The 20,053-nt window shown below is 37.2% G+C and overlaps 1 protein-coding gene across 6 annotated transcripts in view; it reads left to right on the forward strand.

Moving 5' to 3' along the window:
* The window catches only part of Pkib (cAMP-dependent protein kinase inhibitor beta), a 93,712-nt gene that overhangs the window by 51,605 nt on the left and 22,054 nt on the right, over nt 1-20,053 (forward strand). For 3 of the 6 annotated variants that reach the window (XM_021174711.1, XM_021174710.2, XM_021174712.2), the window contains one exon: nt 9,389-9,493. The exons of the other annotated variants lie outside the window; for them this stretch is intronic. In XM_021174711.1, coding sequence (XP_021030370.1) covers nt 9,409-9,493 — 85 coding nt within the window. In that variant the 5' untranslated portion in view covers nt 9,389-9,408. The remainder of the gene's footprint in view (nt 1-9,388; nt 9,494-20,053) is intronic. 6 annotated transcript variants of the gene reach the window in all.

Genomic DNA, 20,053 nt, shown 5'->3' on the forward strand with positions numbered 1-20,053 from the left:
GATTCCACCAGAGGTTCTTTTATCCTTGAGAAGAGTTTTTGCTATCCTAGGTTTTTTGTTATTCCAGATGAATTTGCAGATTGCACTTTCTAATTCGTCAAACAGAATTTCCTTTTGCTTTAGTAAAATAAAATGACTTTCAGCCATCTTGATTACTGCTTTTAATGCACAATTGATACAAAATTTCCCTTGTATTATACTCTAATGGTGTTCCTATTTCTGAAGTCTATTTGCTCAATCAGTAAAGCTAATTTAGGTAATTACTAAGCTGAGTTGTCGTTTTTTTTTAACTAAACCAATTAAACTAAGCAATTAAATCTTGGTAACAGCAACTATAAAAAAAAATCACAATTAAGTGACCCAAAGAGATTTCAAAGATTCAGGATGGCTGGCTCCCTTCAGTGCCAATTCGGCTCAGCTTCTGTGAACAAGTCCTTTTGATGTTTTCCCACTTTTGTTTGGGAAGACATCTGACAGTTGTCTGTATTAAGGCTAATTCCCAGGTTGTTCTTTGTGATGGCTAGTGTTAAGTTGTCAACTTGAAAGAATATGAGGGACAGGTCACTCTGTATGCCTGTGGGGATTATTTTAACTGCATTATATGAGAAGGGAAACCTACTGCTGTGGGCAGCACTATTCTGTGGTAGGAATGCTGAACTTTGTAAGAATACAAAGTCACTTGAGCAGGTGCAGGCATTCATCATTTTTGTCTTTCTTACTGTGAGTGAATGCGATGTGATGGACAACTTCAACATCCTGCCATCTTGATGGTCTGTAGTCTTGAACTACAAACTCAAATAAATCTTTCTCCCTTAAGTTGCAACATGAGAAGAAAGACACCTGTAGACTCAGGTGGGTCTTTTTGTTTGTTTGTTTGGGTTTTTTGTTTGTTTGTTGTTTTGTTATTTTCTTCAGTTATTTTAATTCAGCTGGATGAGGAGAATTTTCCTTTTCCAAAGCTCTTCATTATCCTTTTACAGATATGAAAGCCTATCAGTGCAGAATTTGAATGTGATCAGAGTGGTGGAATAACTTAGTGTCTTTCTTGGTTCATGGAAGCTGAAAGCTTAAAAAGCCAACAGATGTTTTACTCTTGTATCAAATTCACCTAAAACTTTCTGCCTGTAATGATAGGTTTTTCAAATAATTTGAGTAACACAAGGTCAGTGGTTATGAAGCTCAATTGAAGTGTTCCACTGAACCCCTGATATCCATGGCCAATGCATAGGAAGTATTTGTTCTTGCCTCCCAGGAGTCTCTGTCACTCCTGGGGGAGGGATGCCCTACACAGTGTTTAGTGACATGATGGTAAATTGCTTCATCAGTGAACCTCATGATTGAGAAGGAAGGGTGGAAGATTACAGAGGAAGACATTAGCATATATCCTGATGTAACAAGTGCAACAAATATTTATTTTTCAACTTAGTTTAATTTTTAACTTACGATAAAGAAAATTTTACTCAGGTCTGAAATCGAGCTATCAGGTCTCCGAGACTGAGTATGTGCATTGCCATGCTGTTAAAAGCACCAATTATAACCTGCCGAGTGATAATAAATGAATGAATGCATTCTGGAGAAGGGTGTAGGGGACAGTATAAGATGTAGTGAGAAAGATGTTGTGAGCTAAGATTTATTCTAATTCCATTCTCAAATGTGTTAACCTCAATTAGCTACAGAATTAAGAATACATATGACACCAGATAGCAAGAGGCTCCGGGGAATACTCGGAACTCCATATTCATAACAACTGTCACCACGGAGAGTTATGCACAAATTTGGCAAACCCTGCCCACATTCTTCTGGCATGAGATTAATCGTCACAAATAGGGCTTGTTTGGTTTTGTTGTTTCTCTTTTTTGATTCATTCCCTCCTCCTGCATTTACTCCTGGCTCTCAGAGGAAGATTTTTAAAAAGATCTCAGGAAGAGCTAATTTGCTGTAAATTCAGTTTGTCAGGCTCCAGGCTGGCACAGACAGGCTGTGACTTTCTGAGACCTCGTTTCCCACAATTTAATCAAGTGCAAAGGTGAGAATCTAGTTCTTGGTGGAATGACAAAAAAGGATGAAGAGGAGTGAATGCCCACTGCCCGACATCGACATCAGGAGGTAAAATGATGCTGTTAGTAAAGCTATAAAAGTACCTAAAGCCTATACAATCTGATGAGGTTGCTGTCAGGGCCGACAGATGCAGTCCACTGGCTGATCATTCAGCAGCTACTGAGCAGAAAGCATCTCTAGGATGGCGTGTGTGTAGCTGGGAGAAGGCCATCAAGTCTTACGTTTCAAAGGAGAATCTCAGGACTTTGCAGTGTTTCCTATGAGTTTGCCTTAGTTTATAGAAATGACTCAAAGGACAATAAGTCCTCAGCTGTCAGTCTTTTATTTCATTATGTGTGTCTTTTTTCTTTTGCAAGAAAAAAAAGTCTTTTTATAAGATGTAAGTAATTTTAATATTCTAATGAACTGTAAGGATGAAAAACATTATGAATAACTCTAAAATAATATTTGAAAAAACCTTAAGGTTATTAAAAACAAAAGTTCACACTGGCTTCATACTATCTTTAATGAACAAGTTCTTTTCCCTATTGTGAATGGAAAATAAGGTGGGGAATAAATTTAACTCACCTAGAAATTATACGTTGATTAAATTATAGAGCAGTTTATATTATTATAGAGAATAATATAAATGTTATTGTTTAAACGGGAATTTTCTTCTATTTATTCTATGAAAGACTTTTAATGAATATGGAAGTAGGTTTTCCCATATATAAACTGTATAATAACTAAAGAGTAGCATAAAGAATATATATTGTATTCAAAATTATATATATCTTTCTCAGTCTTGCAACTTATGTTTTTAGGAGCAAATCAAATTTTAAGAGCAAATCAGTTTGAATCAGATGAGGGGCTAAAAAATATATTTTGATGGTAAAATATTATGGAGACAGGGTTGCAGAGATGTCTTAGTGGTTAAGAGTGCTTTCTGTTCTTGTGAAGGACATGCATTCAATTCAGGGGTGTCATTTCTGCCCACACTGGGCAGTTTGCAACTACCTATAATTATAGCTCCAGGGTTCTAACATTCTCTTTTGGCTTCCATGACCACTGGCACACATGTGCACACACACACACACACACACACAGATACACACACATTTACAATCACACACACACATACAGTTATAAACACACACACAAAATAAAGTAAATTAAAATAGAAATAGAAACACTGTAGAGAATATCTGGGTCATAGAAGAACAATTTTAGTTGAGATTCATGCATGTGGAAAATGGCTGCAGTAGGTAACTTTTAGGTGGCTTATTTCTAAATTAAGATACTTCAATTTTATTCTAATCTTATCCAAATTTATGAAGGCCAATGGAGACTGATAGAACCTAATGAAATGACTAAAAACCCATGTTGTGGAATCACATATAAGAAATTTAAATCCTAACATAGGACAAGATTCTTGATGTCTGGAAAGCTCAATTTTAGTCATCTCATGATTATGAGTTTTCTTGATTTCTCTTTCTCTTTCATGCACACATGCTGATATTTGTGGTAATGATTACATGAAATAATGCAATAAAACAATATACAGTTTATAAATGCCTATAAAGCCACTGCCTCACTAAAGACTCAGTTGAGAAGAGCTGCTAAATTTGTATGGCTGATAACAATTTAATTATTAACTGAGATTTCTTTACTCATTAAACTTCCTTTAGTGTTTTGTATGGACACTGTTAGCTGAGAATGATACACACAATCACCTATGTTTCTATCACTGGTTAAGTGGAAACAAAGAGTCACATTCTTGAGAGCCAACGATATTTCTGACAATAGGCTGGCTTTAACTTTCTGAGATGAGAACTGAGAACACACCTTGAAGGAAAAAACAAACGAATGTCCTAAGTTAGGCTTTCTGTTTCTGGGAAGGGAAATGAATCATTTACTAGCGAGTGGGAGAACTTGTGCTATGAGGGGGAGAACACGGCTATGGAGTGTTTGCTGAGCTCTCCAGATTTCCAGCCCTCTTGGTTGAGCAGCAAAGAAATAGCAATGGAAATTTCAGTGGGGTTAGCAAATCCAAGAAAGAGAATTATAGCTTAGTTCCCAGGGAAAACCTGAGCACGATAGAGAAGTTCCGTAGGTACTATGGCCCTCAGAAGGCCAAGAAGTCATGGGGAACTGAAATGCCGAGGCAGATGAGCTTAAAGGCCACCCCTGACTTTCCAGGCTCTCAGGAGAATATGGTTGAGACACCAAAATTATTCAGTGTGTTTCAAGCGCCAATAAGAGCCATTGCAATAAACATTAAGCTCCAAATATCTTTGGCTGGAGCAGAGGATGTAACTATGTATATTTCAACTCAATGTTAGGGCTGAAACAGTTAAACCAACAACTGTAGATTGCAATATGCAGAATAGAGTAATTTGTACCCCACTGTTGGTTGGTATGGACACAGGACATATGTGAACTGAATGCCTTTTCCCTTTCTATCCTTCAGGTTCTTTTTCTAGGGTGAAAAGTGGTATTGGTATTTCGGGGTGTCTTAATTTATTCACACCATTGGTAGAAAAAGCCGAATGCCACCTGACACTGAAAACATAAATTTGAGGGCAATTCATCAATCATGTATAGTGATAGCATGGGAATGGGGAAACCCTGTACAGAGCCACACAGTAACACACCTGGGAATTGATGCAGTCAATATTTAAAGATACACCAGTGCCATTGTAGACAAAAGGCTGTAACTGATTTGCTTGATCAATTATCAATTATTGGAAACTTGGTAAGGGAGGGTTTTCAAAAGCTGTTTTTTTTTTTCTCTTTGATAAGGACAGGTGTCTGGCTCAGAAATTTTATCTATAGCAAGAATAGTGAGGGAACTATGGCTGGGCCATTTGCAAGATATTGTATCCGATGTTTGGCCTTGAGATTTTGGCCTTATCCCAGAATTCATACCTAACATCAGGTGGGTTATTCATTTGTTTTGTTCAATTAATTAATTAATTAATTAAATTTGTTGTTGTTGTTGTTTGCTTGCTTGCTTGGTTTTATTTATTTTGTTTTGAGATAAGCTCTCACTATGTTACCCTGGATGACCTGGAACTTGCTATATGGACCAGGCAGGATTCAAACTTGTGACAATCCTTCTGTATCTGCCTCCTGAGTTATGGGATTATAGACAACTATTTGTAACTAGACAATAGCTAAGACCTTTAGGAACAAGCAAAAGCATGGTGACTTGGATGTGAAACATCCACCTGACAAAGAATAGACAAAATATTTTGGCTGGGTGGTGGTGGCGCACACCTTTAATCCCAGCACTTGGGAGACAGAGGCAGGCAGATTTCTGAGTTCGAGGTCAGCCTGGTCTACAAAGTGAGTTCCAGGACAGTCAGGGCTATACAGAGAAGCCCTGTCTCGAGAAAAAACAAAAAACAAAAAACAAACCAAAACAAACAAAAAAATTGAACTGGCACTTGAAAACATGAACTTTCCTATACATCCTCTTGTCCAGCTAATAATGGCAACTCAGGGACCCATGTGATGCTGATGTAGAACTCATTATCTTTAGACACTTGATTATGTCTGTGATGAGAAGGGACCATGGCAGGGATTTGGGGTGTCATTTTTCAGTTTGTCTTTAAAATAGGAATTCTTTGGAAAGATCATTAGGCTACTTACACTGTCTGTCTCCCAGGCCTAATCATCTCTGGGTCTTTATGGGAGGTTGAATTCCCACTAAATGTCTTCTTCAAGCGCCCAGCCTGAGCATCCTAAGTCACAAGATTATTTCTCTCTCTTGGACTCCTAGTCAGCTAAGGAGTACCCTGAGAGGCCTTAAATTGTGATGTAACCCTACTAGGAGAAATGTGTTACCCTGGTTCATGCTTTGAGCCTGTATCTGTAAAGCAAGAATCTCCCAGTGTTCTTTACCTAAAAGAGAAACTTCTTGCTAATGGTCGACGAGTTTGCAAATGTGTTCAGATGGGACCAATGGCCAGGGAATCCAGGGAATCCTGGCAGTATGTCTAGTGAACTGCCCCTTGGCTTTATCCTTTGTTAGGAATGTTTTTGCTAGAAGAAAAAAAGGAAACAACTCTCCATCAAGATCCATCATATGTAACAGAAATATTACTACTGTGTATTTACTTAGGTCATCCAAAGAAATTTGTCATATTACAAAGAACATTGGGAAATGGATGAATGTTCATGGAGAAACCATGGATATCATGGTGTCTGACAAATGATAGAGCAAGAAGGCCACCGCTCCGGGGAAGAGAATTTGTCCAAATGTCGAGATGTGACTTCATTCTATATCTAGGATCCCAGTAGTTATGACAAGCTCATGCAGTATGGCTTCAATGATCCAGAGCTTACGGGTGCTGGATGTGAGTGCAGGCTCAAGGTCTCTGAGGTTCTGTTCCAAAACTCTATTCTAATTCCACTGTCTGCCACTCTACTGAAAGATAGTATGATGTCAGGAAAGGCATGCTATTTTTCACTAGAATCCCATGGGTAGTTTATAACTATCATAAGCAACCCAGAGATTAGGGGTATGAGATAAAGTGGCCAAAGTCTCTGTTGCTCATCAATTGCAATTTGGACAGATTATCTAGTTTTGGACTGGAAGGTCCCTTTCAACATGGACTAACTTTATGAATATTTCTAAATGAGTATGTTGCCTCCAGAACTTAAAGAAGAATGATATATGTTGTCTTATTTTCTATTGCTGTGATAAAGTACCATGGCCAGTGAAAACATTTAATTGGTCTTTAGGTTCCAGCAGTTTAAGGCCATGAGGGTAAGGCAAAGACATGGCAGCAGGAAGTGCAAAGGGCTCAAATCTTGATCTCAAAGCAGGAAGCTGAGAGTATATACTGAAACATACGAGTGTTTTTGAGTCTCAAATACAGGCAAATCTCCCCCAATGAAGACGTACCTCCCAATCCTTCTTAAACAGAGCTACCAACTAGGGACCTGGTATTCAAATATATGAATGTGTGCAGGCCAGTATCATTCAAATCACTGCATATGTCGAACCTGTATTCAGTTGTTGGCATTAATTATGTCAGTATCTATTCCTTGACAATGCCCGGGATGGAAGGCTCAAGGGTTAATAAGTGAGTTTCAAGTCTCACAAATGTCTGATGTAGTGACTCACATGATTTTGTAAGTTCTTTCTTACTATTTCTACCATTAATACATATATTTTGAGCACTTGCATGGCGGAATGTGTGCAATGTCATTGCTGCTCATGGATCCCCAAAGTAGCCTACTTAAGATGTATTGTGACTCTCTGTAGGTGAAAGCAACTAGGACTAAGAGGTTGTTGAAATGTGTGGCAAATCCATCATATTAGTCAAATTAATAATTGTAAAACATATGCACATTATTGATTGGATGAGGTCAGCACTTTTAGTTATCAAGTTGCTAGCTATATGGGGCTTTATGGAATGGGAATTTATGTTACGATGCAGACATCTACTGTAGAACATCATGTCTTTCTCCCTACAATTTAAAGCAGGACAAAAAGGACCAAGTGAGCTAAAATGTAGAATCAGGATAATCGCTCCTTCACCCATGAGCTGTTATATAATAAGTTTTGATCCCTGAAGATACTATTTTAAATTAGATGAGGTAATTAAATTAAATTAATTATATAAATTAAATTGTTAATAATTAAATTAATTATTAATAATTAATAATCTTAATTATTAGGGGTGGGAGAACAGGATTTCTCATTTTTCCAGACAAATTTGTGTCTAAGATCTAATTTGATTTGCATTGGGTTAGAGCATCTATGTCTACCATGTGATATTTTAAGGCAATATGTGCTATATTATCATAGGAATTTGGGTAAGATGTTAGTTACTTCTGATGAATACAGCAATAAGTTGTTCTGTTCTTAACCTTATTTATTCCACCTAAGCTTATGGGAAATAATATGTTCAAATTTAGTAAGCACTTCAGATTTACCTGTGAGTGGGCCATTTGTTTATTTACTTACTTATCTTTCTATTTCCAGGTGGGGTTTCTATGTATAGCTCTGCCTGTCCTAAAACTCTCTTTGTAGACCAGGCTGCCTCAAATTCAGAGATCTACCTACTTCTGCCTCCTGAATGCTGGGATTAAAGGTGTGTCCCACCACCACCTGGCTAAAAAGATTTATTTTTTTTTTTATTTCATGTGTATTGGTGTTTTGTCTGCATATATTTCTCATTTGATGGTGTCAGATCCTCTGGAACTGGAGTTAACAGACAGTTGTAAGCTTCCGTGTAGGTACTGGGAATTGAACCCAGGTCCTAAGAAAGAGCAGCCTTTTAACTGCTGAGATATGTCTCCAGGTCCCCTTAAAAATATTTAAAGCCAAGGTAATTTGCCAGTAGGTACATTTCAGCAGACATCATTGTAAATTATTAACTTATATTGGAGAGACACAAAAGTAGATCAGAGCTCTTTTACTTTTGGCCTATAATTCTTTCAGTTCAGCTAGGTTAACTCATACAGGTTTGTTTCAGATTTTTTTGCTATTTTCCTCTCTCCGTATTTTGGTTTTTAGTCTTTATCTTTTTCAATTTGTGTGTGTGTGGGGGGGGGGTGATTGTAAGCACAGGATATATTTGGTAGGGGTAGTACTGGAGGGTCCCCTTCACCTTTATCATATTTATATGTTTCTTCCAGAAATCAATATCTTCAAACTTACAGGTCTGCCTCATGGTAATAGTTGACTTGTATGTTTAAAGACATTAGGTTTGGATTCATGTCTACAACAGGTGCCACAAGGTTGCAGGGTGTGACCTGCAGGATGCCATGGATATTTTCCTCCAACCCTGTGGATTAGGGCTTCTGTGGTCTCAACAGAAGCACAGTCAATAATGTGGTGCAGGGAAAGAAGGCTTGATCTGCAACTCAAACTTGATTAAGACCACCCTCCAGAACAGCCCCACTTTCTAAACCCTCCTATCTTCTCTTCTACCGATTTTTAGTAGAAAAATAACTCTCTGGGAATATTTTGGATTTCTATCCAGGTAATATTTTATACTTCTACTTCTGTATCTACATAACTGTCTATTGTATAGACTTTTGGTGCAATTGTGGGAAAAATGTTCAGGAACTTGTTGGTCGACATTCTAAGTGGCTGCCTCTTTCTCCTAGGAGTCCTAATTCATCACCCTGGGATAGGCATCCACATCCAGCAAAGCTATTTCTCTATGGCTTGCATGTGGTCCTGGGTTTGTGATTGCAAAATTAGATTTTTGGTGTGCTTTTAGGCAAGAGTGCTTGAGCCCAGGGCCTGTTGGCAATAGGTTTTACATCCCAAGATTGGTTGAGTGCCAAATGCTCCTTCCTCTTCCTATCCCCTTTTTGTTTTCATCAGCACCTGGGCCACCAGCCACCATGGATAAGAACACTGATGCCCCTGGGGGTCAAAAGAAAACAAAGGAGACCAGCATGGGAGGCGGCAGCCCAGAAGCCCAGCAAGGTCACTACCCTGCATGAACAACTGGAATGCCTTAATTCTCTGCAGGACAGTGCTTTCCTTCCTTTCCACAGACCTTACAAAGAGGGTTGTCCCTTGGCCAGTCCTTGTATGTACAACTACAAACAATATCTGTATTGTAACCTTAATTAACCCATGACAGTGACCAGAGTAGACACAGCGGAGCTCTAGCCTGCTTAGTAAGATGGGCTGAAATTCTGCTTGGTCCAGGAACACCTTTAGAAAAAGACACCTCAGGGTACCACCTGTGAAAGAAACTCAACCTGCTATCATGTGACATCAGGGTCTGGTTCACAATATTCATCTTGGAGACAAGGGCTTCATAGTGTGGAAGGAGACCGTACTGGACTGGTTGACAGAGACAACATACTGTCATACAGTCCCCTGCTCAGAGTCTCCAGCAATGGGAGGTTCTGATTCAGCTTTTGCCATATCTCAGAACCAATTAACCAATAGCAGTAAATTTATTCTGACAAGATATCCTTTAGCTGTCACTGTTGGGAAGGCTACATAGTTCCTGACACCAGTAATTTACATCCCTTCCTAACCACCCTATTGGTGAGGCAGAGAATCCCTCTCTGGAGACCTGGCATTGGCTAAACACACCTAATACTGGACAGATGAGATCCACAAAAGATTGGGGTCATACATGTTCATAGCACAAGGCCAAGAACACTGCAGACCATGCAAAGACTTGGAGAAGGTAAATGACCAAGATCTGTGAACAGCAATGAGAATATGCTGTCCATGTGTTCCCAAGGATTGGATAGGATTTGCCTCGTGCTAACTAGGAGCTACCTTAGGATAAGCAGCAACAGTGACTGCTCCCTGCACTAAGAATGATTTAACTAGGGTTTTACTGTGGCAGCTGAGTAGAGAGAAACATGACATTAAGTAATTCAAGGTCCTTAGCAATTTATCAGAGGTTGGGGCAACATACCTTAATTTTAATGCTATAAGCCACATGAAGGAATGAATCCTGTACAATGTCATAAATTATCCCCAAATTTGCAGAAAGAAAGAAATCTAATCTGAAAATGAATGGTATTTTGAGTTAAAGACTCTCAAGACTATAAAGGGAAAATGAAGACCTGAATTTTAAAATAAGACTGTTAAAGACTGATGGCATTTACATATTTGAACATCTGTATATGTGAAGATTTGTGACCAAATGAAAAGGAAACTTTGCTATTACTTGGATGTGAAAGAATTGAAATTTAAAGCCAGGACTAACTTTTCTAGAAATTTTGGATTACTTCATGACCAAATAAGCAAAGCCCCAAATACAACAACCATGAAAACCCAGTGCATTTTAATGGTGGGACCAAATATTTCTAAAACTCTCTTTTAAGTGATAGCTATGTTGGCAAATAAGTATGATAATTTTTATAAGCCCAGAAGAATGAAAGATTGCAAAGATCAAGGTGAGTGCTAAATGAGGCCTCTCTCTCTCTCTCTTTTTTCTCTCCTCAACTCTTGAATAGACTTGTCTAGTCTCATTTTAAGTCTAAGGACCAGGATGAATGACTGTTGTTCCAATACAAGTCTGAGTTCAATGGCAGAGGGAAACTAAGGCTATAAGTCAAAGGCAGGTAGAGAATCCAGTTCTCCCTTACTCCATTTTTACTGAGAAGGATAATAAGTTTTACACAGGCCACTATGTTAGACACCGGTCTCATTTAAAAGCCCTCTCCTAACCACATCTAGGTGAATGTTTAGCTACAATCAGAGTATCCTATGACCTAGTCAAGCAGATATGTGAAATTAATCATTTCAATTGTCAAATTCTTACATGCCATTGTAGAGTGGAGTGAGATTATGTTTGGTGCTTGCTTATTCAACTAAGAAGAGTCATTCTTGTCAAAATAAGGGTAAAAATAGACCTTGGTGGAGGGTGTTTAAGACAGGGTTTCTCTGTGTAACAAGTCCTGGCTGTCTAGGACATGCTTTATAGACTAGGTTGGCCTTGAATTCCCAAAGATCAGCCTGCTGAGTCCTGGAACTTCAGGCATCTACCACCATGCCCTGAAATATTTTAGTGTACAAGGATCAGTAGTCTCCGTGAATTTTTAAAGTTTATTCTATAATGGAAAAGATGAGCAATTTCAAGGGATACCACATATAGTAAAGAATTTTGTGAAAAATACAATGATTTTTATAGACATAAATGATCTGCTCATAAATAGATAAACATATTATGCCTTTAGATTATAATGCCAAAATATGTGGTCTTATTTTATATAGTTGAGCTATGTGTGTGTGATTACAAAAACTACCACAAGCTTTGAATCTTTTTTTTTTTTTTTTTTTGGAAGCAGAGGATGACCATGGCCATGTGGAGAGAGGGAGAAAGGAATGGGGAGAAGGAGGGTGAGTGGTGAGAGTAAGAGCAAGAGGGTAAGAGAGGAAACAAGAGAGGAGCTTTGAATTTTTGCATAAGGTATATACATTGTAGTTCATACAACTTGTCTCATTCATTCATTCATTCACATCCAGAGTGCTGCTCCCCCTCCTGGTCACCCCCAAATCCCTCCTCCATTCCCCCTTACCTTCTCTAATAGGGTAGAGGTCCTCCTGGATATCCTTGTATCCTGGCACATCAAGTCTCTGACGTGCTAGGAGCATCCTTTTCCACTGAGGCCAGGTAAGGTAGCTCAGTTAAGGGAGCATATTTTACAGACAACAACAGCTTTAGAGATACCCCCTACTCCAGTTGTTGGGGGAGCCACATGAAGACAAAGCTGCACATCTGCTATATGTGAAGGGAGCCTAGGTCTGACCTGTGTATGCTCTTTGGCTGGTGATTCAGTCTCTGAGAGCCCCAAGTGTCTAGGTTCCTTGACTCTGTTGGTTTTCCTATGGAGTTCCCATCCCCTTCAGGAACCTCAGTCCTTCTCCAACTCTTCCATAGGACTCTCTGAGCTCCATCCAATGTTTGGCTATGGGTCTATGCATCTGTTTTAGTCAGCTGCTGGGTGGAGCCTCTTAGAGGACAATCATGCTAGACTCCTATCTACAAGCATAACAGATGGTGTCTCAAGTTGGGCTAGTCATTGGTTGACCATTCTCTTAGTCTCTGCTCTATTCCCTTCCCTGAATATTTTGGAGACAGAATAAATTTTGGGTGTAAAGTTGGTGTTCCTATTGCTCCAATGGTGTTTCTGTCTGGCTACAGGAGGTGCCCTTTTCAGGTTTCATATCCACTGCTGTTTTTATTTCATATCTATTGCTATGTAGTACAGCTTGAGGTCAGGGGTAGTGATACCTCCTGAAGTTCCTTTATTCTTCAGAATTGTTTTAGCTATCCTGTTTTTTGTTTGTTTGATTTTGGTTTGGTTTGGTTTTTCTTTTCCCTATGAAGTTGAGAATTGCTCTTTCAAGTTCTGTAAAGAATTATATTGGAATTTTGATGGGGATTGCATTGAATCTGTAGATTGCTTTCGGTAAGATGGCCATTTACACTGTGTTAATCCTACTGATCCATGAGCATAGCAAGGCTTGCCATCTTCTGATATCTTCCTTCATTTCTTTCTTCAGTGATTTGGAGTTCTTGTCATAAAGGAGTTACACCAGTATTTTAGAGTATGTGTGACTACTGTAAAGGATGTTATTTCCCTAATTTCTTTCTTCATTTGTATAAAGGAGGGTTACTGATTTTCTTTACTTAATTTTATATCCAGCCACTATGCTGAAAGTGTTCTTCAGCTGTAGGAATTCTCTGGTAGACTGTTTGGGGTTGCTTATATATATTATCATATATTATATCATCTGCAAATAGTGCTACTTTGACTTCTTCCTTTCCAGTTTGTATCCCCTGATCTCCTTTATTTGTCTTATTGAATATTCAATATTTAAGTAGTAGTATATTGAATAGATAGGAAGAGAGTGGGCAGCTTTGTCAAAACACAAAATTTACAGAACAAAAACAAAATATTTAAAGCAGCAAGGGAAAAAGGCCAGGTAACATTCAACGTAATGAAAATATTTATAGTGCAGAGTCTACTAGATGAAAACTATATTTGATACTATCTGTAGCATACTTATTAATTTTTACATGAAGTATTTATTGTTTACATTCTATTTTTTGATAAGTCATCTGGCCTGATGGTTTAAGGTCTTTATCTTTGTCCTAATTTTAATATGAAGCTATCCTTGGTAAATGGTATGTGTTATGGTAGGTTTACTTATAAAACTTTTTTTTTCTAATAGCCTTTAAATGTCTTTCCTTGACACTGGTCTGCATTTCCAGGTAATATTTCTCATGATCATCTTTCCTATGTAACTGGGGGATTTTCAGGGTTCTCCAGTGCCCACAGAAAAAGGTCTATTCATGCATTTTAATGACATTCCTTTCTTTGTAGTAAGAGTTCCAGTAAGGAGTATGCCCCAACTCAGTAACAGTCTATATTAGCTAGGCTTTTCCTTCTTTAGTGGAGACTTACCTTTTACACATGGGTGTTGTTACTGTGCATATTACCAGTTTTAGTCCTTTTGTCACTATTTCCCCAGAATCTGACCTTGAGCACATTACTCTACAGATGCTCAGTAAGACAAGAGTGAAAGGAGACAGCTGCCCTTTGTAACTGTTCCAGGAGGTGCAACTGAAGAATCAGCGAGGAAGGATGAATCATGGTCTTTCTCGGCTGAAGCTAACTCATCAAGGCTCCTCAGTTTCCTTTTCTTTAAAATTGTCTTAGTAATAACAACCCTACAACACAGGATCACATAAGAGAACTTTCACTGAAGAGCTTAAAAACTGTGCATGTTCAACATGATTTTGTCAGTTTTCCCTATTATAAAAGTTTATATGGATCTATGTAAGGACAATTACAAAGAAGCCATGAATGTGAGAGAGTGCGAGAGGGTGTATGTGAGAGGTCAGAGGTAGGAAAGAGAAGGGCTGGAGGATGTAATTATATTGTTATTTCAAAAGCTAAGAAAAATATATCACTTTAAGAAATCATCATTACAGAAAATTTGTAAAACAATGATCCTGGGAGAGAAGACAAGAAGTTACAGCAACTATACCCACACGAGACCCCTGTCCTTGTTTCAATCTAGGTCTCTTACTAGGTTGTCTCCTTACACATTTAAAATCAATAGATTTGTACAAGTTTCAAAATCATTTTCACTTACTTATAAAAGCATATTTTAGATATAATTTTTCATGAACTCATAGTATTTATATAATAAAAATATAGTGACATTTTTATTTTGCAAAAGATTTTGTGCAATGCAATGAATCCATTTAAATATATTTTCATCTATTTAGCTTGATTATAGGTTACTGTATACATAATTTGAGAAAAATACTTTAAAAACACAATTTTTCTTGTCATTTGCTATTTGTTTGAGTTTTTATTATTGTTGTTTTGTTTTGGCTTTACTATATGACCTAAAAAAGCCCTCTAAATACTTAAAATTTTGCTACTGTGATTTTGATTATTGTTTTCAGTTGGTCAAACATTAAAATGCATTCTTCACTTATAATAAAAAAACAAACCAGAGCTCAAAAAGATGTAATAATTTTTTCTCTTTTCTCTGCAGCCAGAGAAAAGATGACAATTATATTCATTTACAGGGGGAGTAAGATACATTCGGAGAAATTTTTCTTTAAATGGATAACATAAGATTCATTACTAAAAAGTAATATACATATTAAATATATAAATGTATGTAGTATAATATACATATTTATATATGATTATATTTATGCATGAGTATATACATGCATATATGCATGTGTATATAATATATATAATATGTACTTTATGTATTATATACAATATATAAATAAGTTGATATATAGGTATGGCATTTCAGTATATTATATATATAAATTATATAAATATATGTAATATATAATATACACATACAAATATAATATCTATTATGTATTATATACACATTATAATATATATATATGAATGTATTCATTCAATATATATTGTGTATGTTTTGAAGTACCACATGGAAAACCATTTCAAATGAGGACTCCAATGAACACTTTGAGCATTGGCATTAGTTCTTAAGGACTCCAGTACCTACTAGTGACCCACATTAAGTCATAACTCCCTCCAATGTTGTCCTTTCATATATGCAGTCAACATACAGAAATTAAAGTCCAACTATCTAAAAGGGAACATCCCCCAAACTGACTCCTGATTATTTTTATAGTCTTTTGACTTTCAGCAAAACTTTGAAGTTCTCTGCTGACTAAATTCCTACTATTAATATCAAAATATGTTAATATAACTCATTTTACTCTCTTGGACTTAAGCAGCCAATGTCTTTAAATGTTTCTGGCTAGTAACTACACAGATGAAATGTATTATCAAGGCTATGATAGACTATTGTCATGAACACCGATGTTCTGTTAAGCCGACTGTAACTATGTCTCTAAGGACAGCCTATGACATGGGTTATGCTATTGACTTTAGGTCAGTCATTTTGTCCAGTTTAGTGTTAATGAATCATTTTCAGAGAAGGCTTGTGTCAGAGCATAGGAATACTGATTGCCTGGCTGGCCGAGGATAAAAGTTAATGCTGTAAGAGTTTATATTAATTATGACTCTGCAAATGATAACTAATGTTTGTTACACACACACACACACACACACACACACACACACACACACACACGACCCTCATAGCCCTGTATTTTCCTAGTTTAGGGCCTTCATGCAAAGTTATTTGAATGTGGTAGTGTAACAAAATCCACTTTGTGGTTGAAATCTTACTTACCGTCTTGATTTTTATCTTGTTCTTTAGAAATGTGAAAGTAAACTTTACTGTTGGCTATTATTTATCATAGTTGATATAGGTACCAGCTTGTAATTCACATTTGTTTGGTGAATTTAGTAAGCAGCTTTCCCCCCTATATTTTACATGAATCAGAGGAACACAAAAACATTTCTAGTGTGACCATGATGGTTATATTAACTTCTCCTTCTCTCCTCTCTACTGATGTCATCAACTGTCATTTGACATTAAAGCTATGTCATTAGCAGAGAAACCAATCAACCTGAAGTGCATGCAAGTCAGTTCTAAGAATTCTAAAATTGTATTATTTTCCCCACAAGTGCAAGACATGAAGTTTGAATGTCTTTGTTCCTGTTTTGAAATATGAAGTGGTGTGTGTGTGTGTGTGTGTGTGTGTGTGTGTGTGTGTGTGTGTGTGATAAGAAGCAATTATAAAAGGAAAAGGGTGAGTTGGGGAAGATCACAGGTCAGTCTCTAACCCACATTGGCTGCTTCCAGTGGAGCCACACCCACTTCTGGAATTGGAATGAACCTTGTCCTCCTCTGCTCACCTGGTGGAGATGAGCTGTTCATCATGTGGTTCCTGAGTCACTAGTCAAAACTGGGAAATTCCTGTCTCATCTCCATGTTTTGAATTTTTCTTTTTCAAATTTCTGTCTTCTTCCTTTGGTGAGAATGTCTCCTTCTAATCTGTGCTACGATTTTTTTTTCAATTTGGATCTCTTAGAAAAGTGAGAAGACGATTGCAAAAATGATGGAAATTGTAAAACAGGAGGGTGCCATGGTGTGGTTTATAGCTAGAAGGAATGGCACTCACCTAAACGAGAAGTAAAAAGTGTCTGTCTATGTTCTAGGTGTTACCTAGCACATATAACACATAGGGACACATAAATACAATACATGCAAGCATACACACACACACACACACACACACACACACACACCAACAAATCAAGTGTATAGTTTCAATTTCTCCAGCACTGGGGAGTAAGTAGGAAAAGATCATGTATTTAAAGGAAAGCATGCTTAGTTTTTGTTTTGTTTTTTTGGAGAACATTTAATGCATTAGAAGTTTTATTTTCTCCTTGTCAGTGGCCACTCTCTTCTTCTAAGGAATGGGGCAGGAGGAAGCATTATCTCAATGAAAGAAAGATGCTTCCCAAGTCCAGGCTTGGGAAGAGTTTGACAAGTTGGCTTTATATCGACTTAAGTTTGGATTCAACTGTTCCTTTGGGAAACTGCAATGTTATGAGAAGGCCTCATAACAGATTGGCCTCTAGAATTATTTATAGAGGGGATTCCCTATCCCTGCACGACCATACACATAGCTAAGCATCCTGTGCCATGTACTGAAGTATTTATCATACTTTATTTCACTTCATATTATTACCATAAGTACTCCTGTTTAGAAACAGTATTACAGTACTGGAAGGGTGTTCAGTCTTATGTATGACTTCATCTTACAAGATTATTGGAGAATAAAATTGTTTAGATTTGAATACCAAATGCTTAATTTCTTAAAATTTTTCTGTGCTACAACAACTTTAATATACATATGAATATTTGTTGAAAATTTGTTACTGCAAGCAAAAATCTGAACATTAAAAATGCTAGTGAGATGGTTCAGTGGGTAAGAGCAATGACTGCTCTTCCAAAGGTCCTGAATTCAAATCCCAGGAACCACATGGTGGCTCGCAACCACCCATAATGAGATCTGACACCCTCTTATGGTACATCTGAAGACAGCTACAGTGTACTTAATTATAATAATAAATAAATTTTAAAAAATGTAGATAAAAATTTCATTTATTTTTGTCTTATACTAGAAAATGATAACTTGGTTAAGGAAGAAATAAAGAAAGACTTTTTAGAGTAATGAAAATGAAGCCACAACATAGCCAAACTTATGGGACACAATGAAGGCAGTCCTAAGAGGAAAACTCATAGCTCTGAGTGCCTCCAGGAAGAAACTAGAGAGAACATACACTAGCAGCCTGACAGCACACCTGAAAGCTCTAGAACAAAAAAGAAGCAAATACATCCAAGAGGAGTAGTCAGCAGGAAAGAATCAAACTCAAGTCTGAAATCAACCAAGTAGAAACAAAAAGAACTATACAAAGAATCAACCAAACCAGGAGCTGGTTCTTTGAGAAAATGAACAAGATAGATAAACCCTTAGCCAGACTAACCAGAAGGCACAGAGACAGTATCCTAATTAGCAAAACCAGAAATGAAAAGGGAGACATAACAGAAACCGAGGGAATCTAAAAAAAAAATCAGGTCCTAGTATAAAAGCTTATACTCAATAAAATTGTAAAATCTGGGTGAAATGGACAATTTCCTAGACAGATACCAGGTACCAAAGTTAAATCAGGATCAGATAAATGATCTAAACAGTCCCATATCCCCTAAAGAAATAGAAACAGTCATTAAAAGTCTCTCAACAACAACAAAAAAAAAAAGCGCAGGACCAGATGGGTTTATTGCAGAGTTCTATCATACCTTTAAAGATGTAATACCAATATTCCTCAAACTATTCCAGAAAATAGAAACAGAAGGTACTCCACCCAATTCATTCTATGAAGACACAATTAAGCTGATACCTAAACCATACTAAGACCCAACAAAGAAAGAGAACTTCAAACCAATTTCCCTTATGAACATTGATGCAAAAATACTCAATAAAATTCTTGCAAACCAAATCCAAGAACACACTAAAATGATCATCCATCACGATCAAGTAGGCTTCATGCCAGGGATGTAGGGATGGTTAAATATATGGAAACCCATCAAGATAATTCACTATATAAACAAACTCAAAGGAAAAAAAAAACGATATGATCGTTTAATTAGAGGCAGAAAACCTTTTGACAAAATCCAACATCCCTTCATGATAAAAGTCTTGGAAAGATCAGGAATTCAAGGCCCATACCTAAACATAGTAAATGCAATATACAGCAAACCAGTAGCTAACATCAAACTAAATGGAGAGAAACTTGAAGCAATTTCACTAAAATCAGGGACTAGACATGGTTGCCCACTCTCTCCCTACCTATTCAATATTCAATTTGAGGGAAGTACTTGAAATCCTAGCCAGAGCAATTAGACAACAAAAGAAGTTCAAAGGAATGCAATATAGAAAGGAAGAAGTTGGAATATCACTATTTGCAGATGATTTAATCGTATACTTAACTGACCCCAAAAATTCCACCAGAGAACTCCTAAATCTCATAATTTCTGCAAGGTAGCTGGATATAAAATTAACTCAAAAAAAAAATCAGTGGCCTTCCTCTACTCAAAGGATAAACAGGCTGAGAAAGAAATCAGGGAAACAACATCCTTCACAATAGTCACAAATAATACAAAATACTTTGGTGTGATTCTAAGTAAGCAAGTGAAAGATCTGTAGGATAAGAACTTCAAGTCTCTGAAGAAAGAAATCGAAGAAGATCTCAGAGGATGGAAAGATCTCCCATGCTCATGGATTGGCAGGATTAATATGGTAAAAATAGCTATCTTGCCAAAAGCAATCTACAGATTCAATGCAATCCCAATCAAAATTCCAACTCCATTCATCATAGAGTTAGAGCAATCTGCAAATTCATCTAGAGTAAAAAAACATCTATGATAGCGAAAACTATTCTCAATAACAACACCATTGCATACACTAGCAAGATTTTGCTGAAAGGACCATGATATAGCTGTCTCTTGTGAGGCTATGCCGGGGCCTAGCAAACACAGAAGTGGATGCTCACAGTCAGCTATTGGATGGATCACAGG

This window comes from Mus caroli, chromosome 10 (assembly GCF_900094665.2).
Source record: "Mus caroli chromosome 10, CAROLI_EIJ_v1.1, whole genome shotgun sequence".
In the NCBI taxonomy this organism is placed as follows: Eukaryota; Metazoa; Chordata; class Mammalia; order Rodentia; family Muridae; genus Mus; species Mus caroli.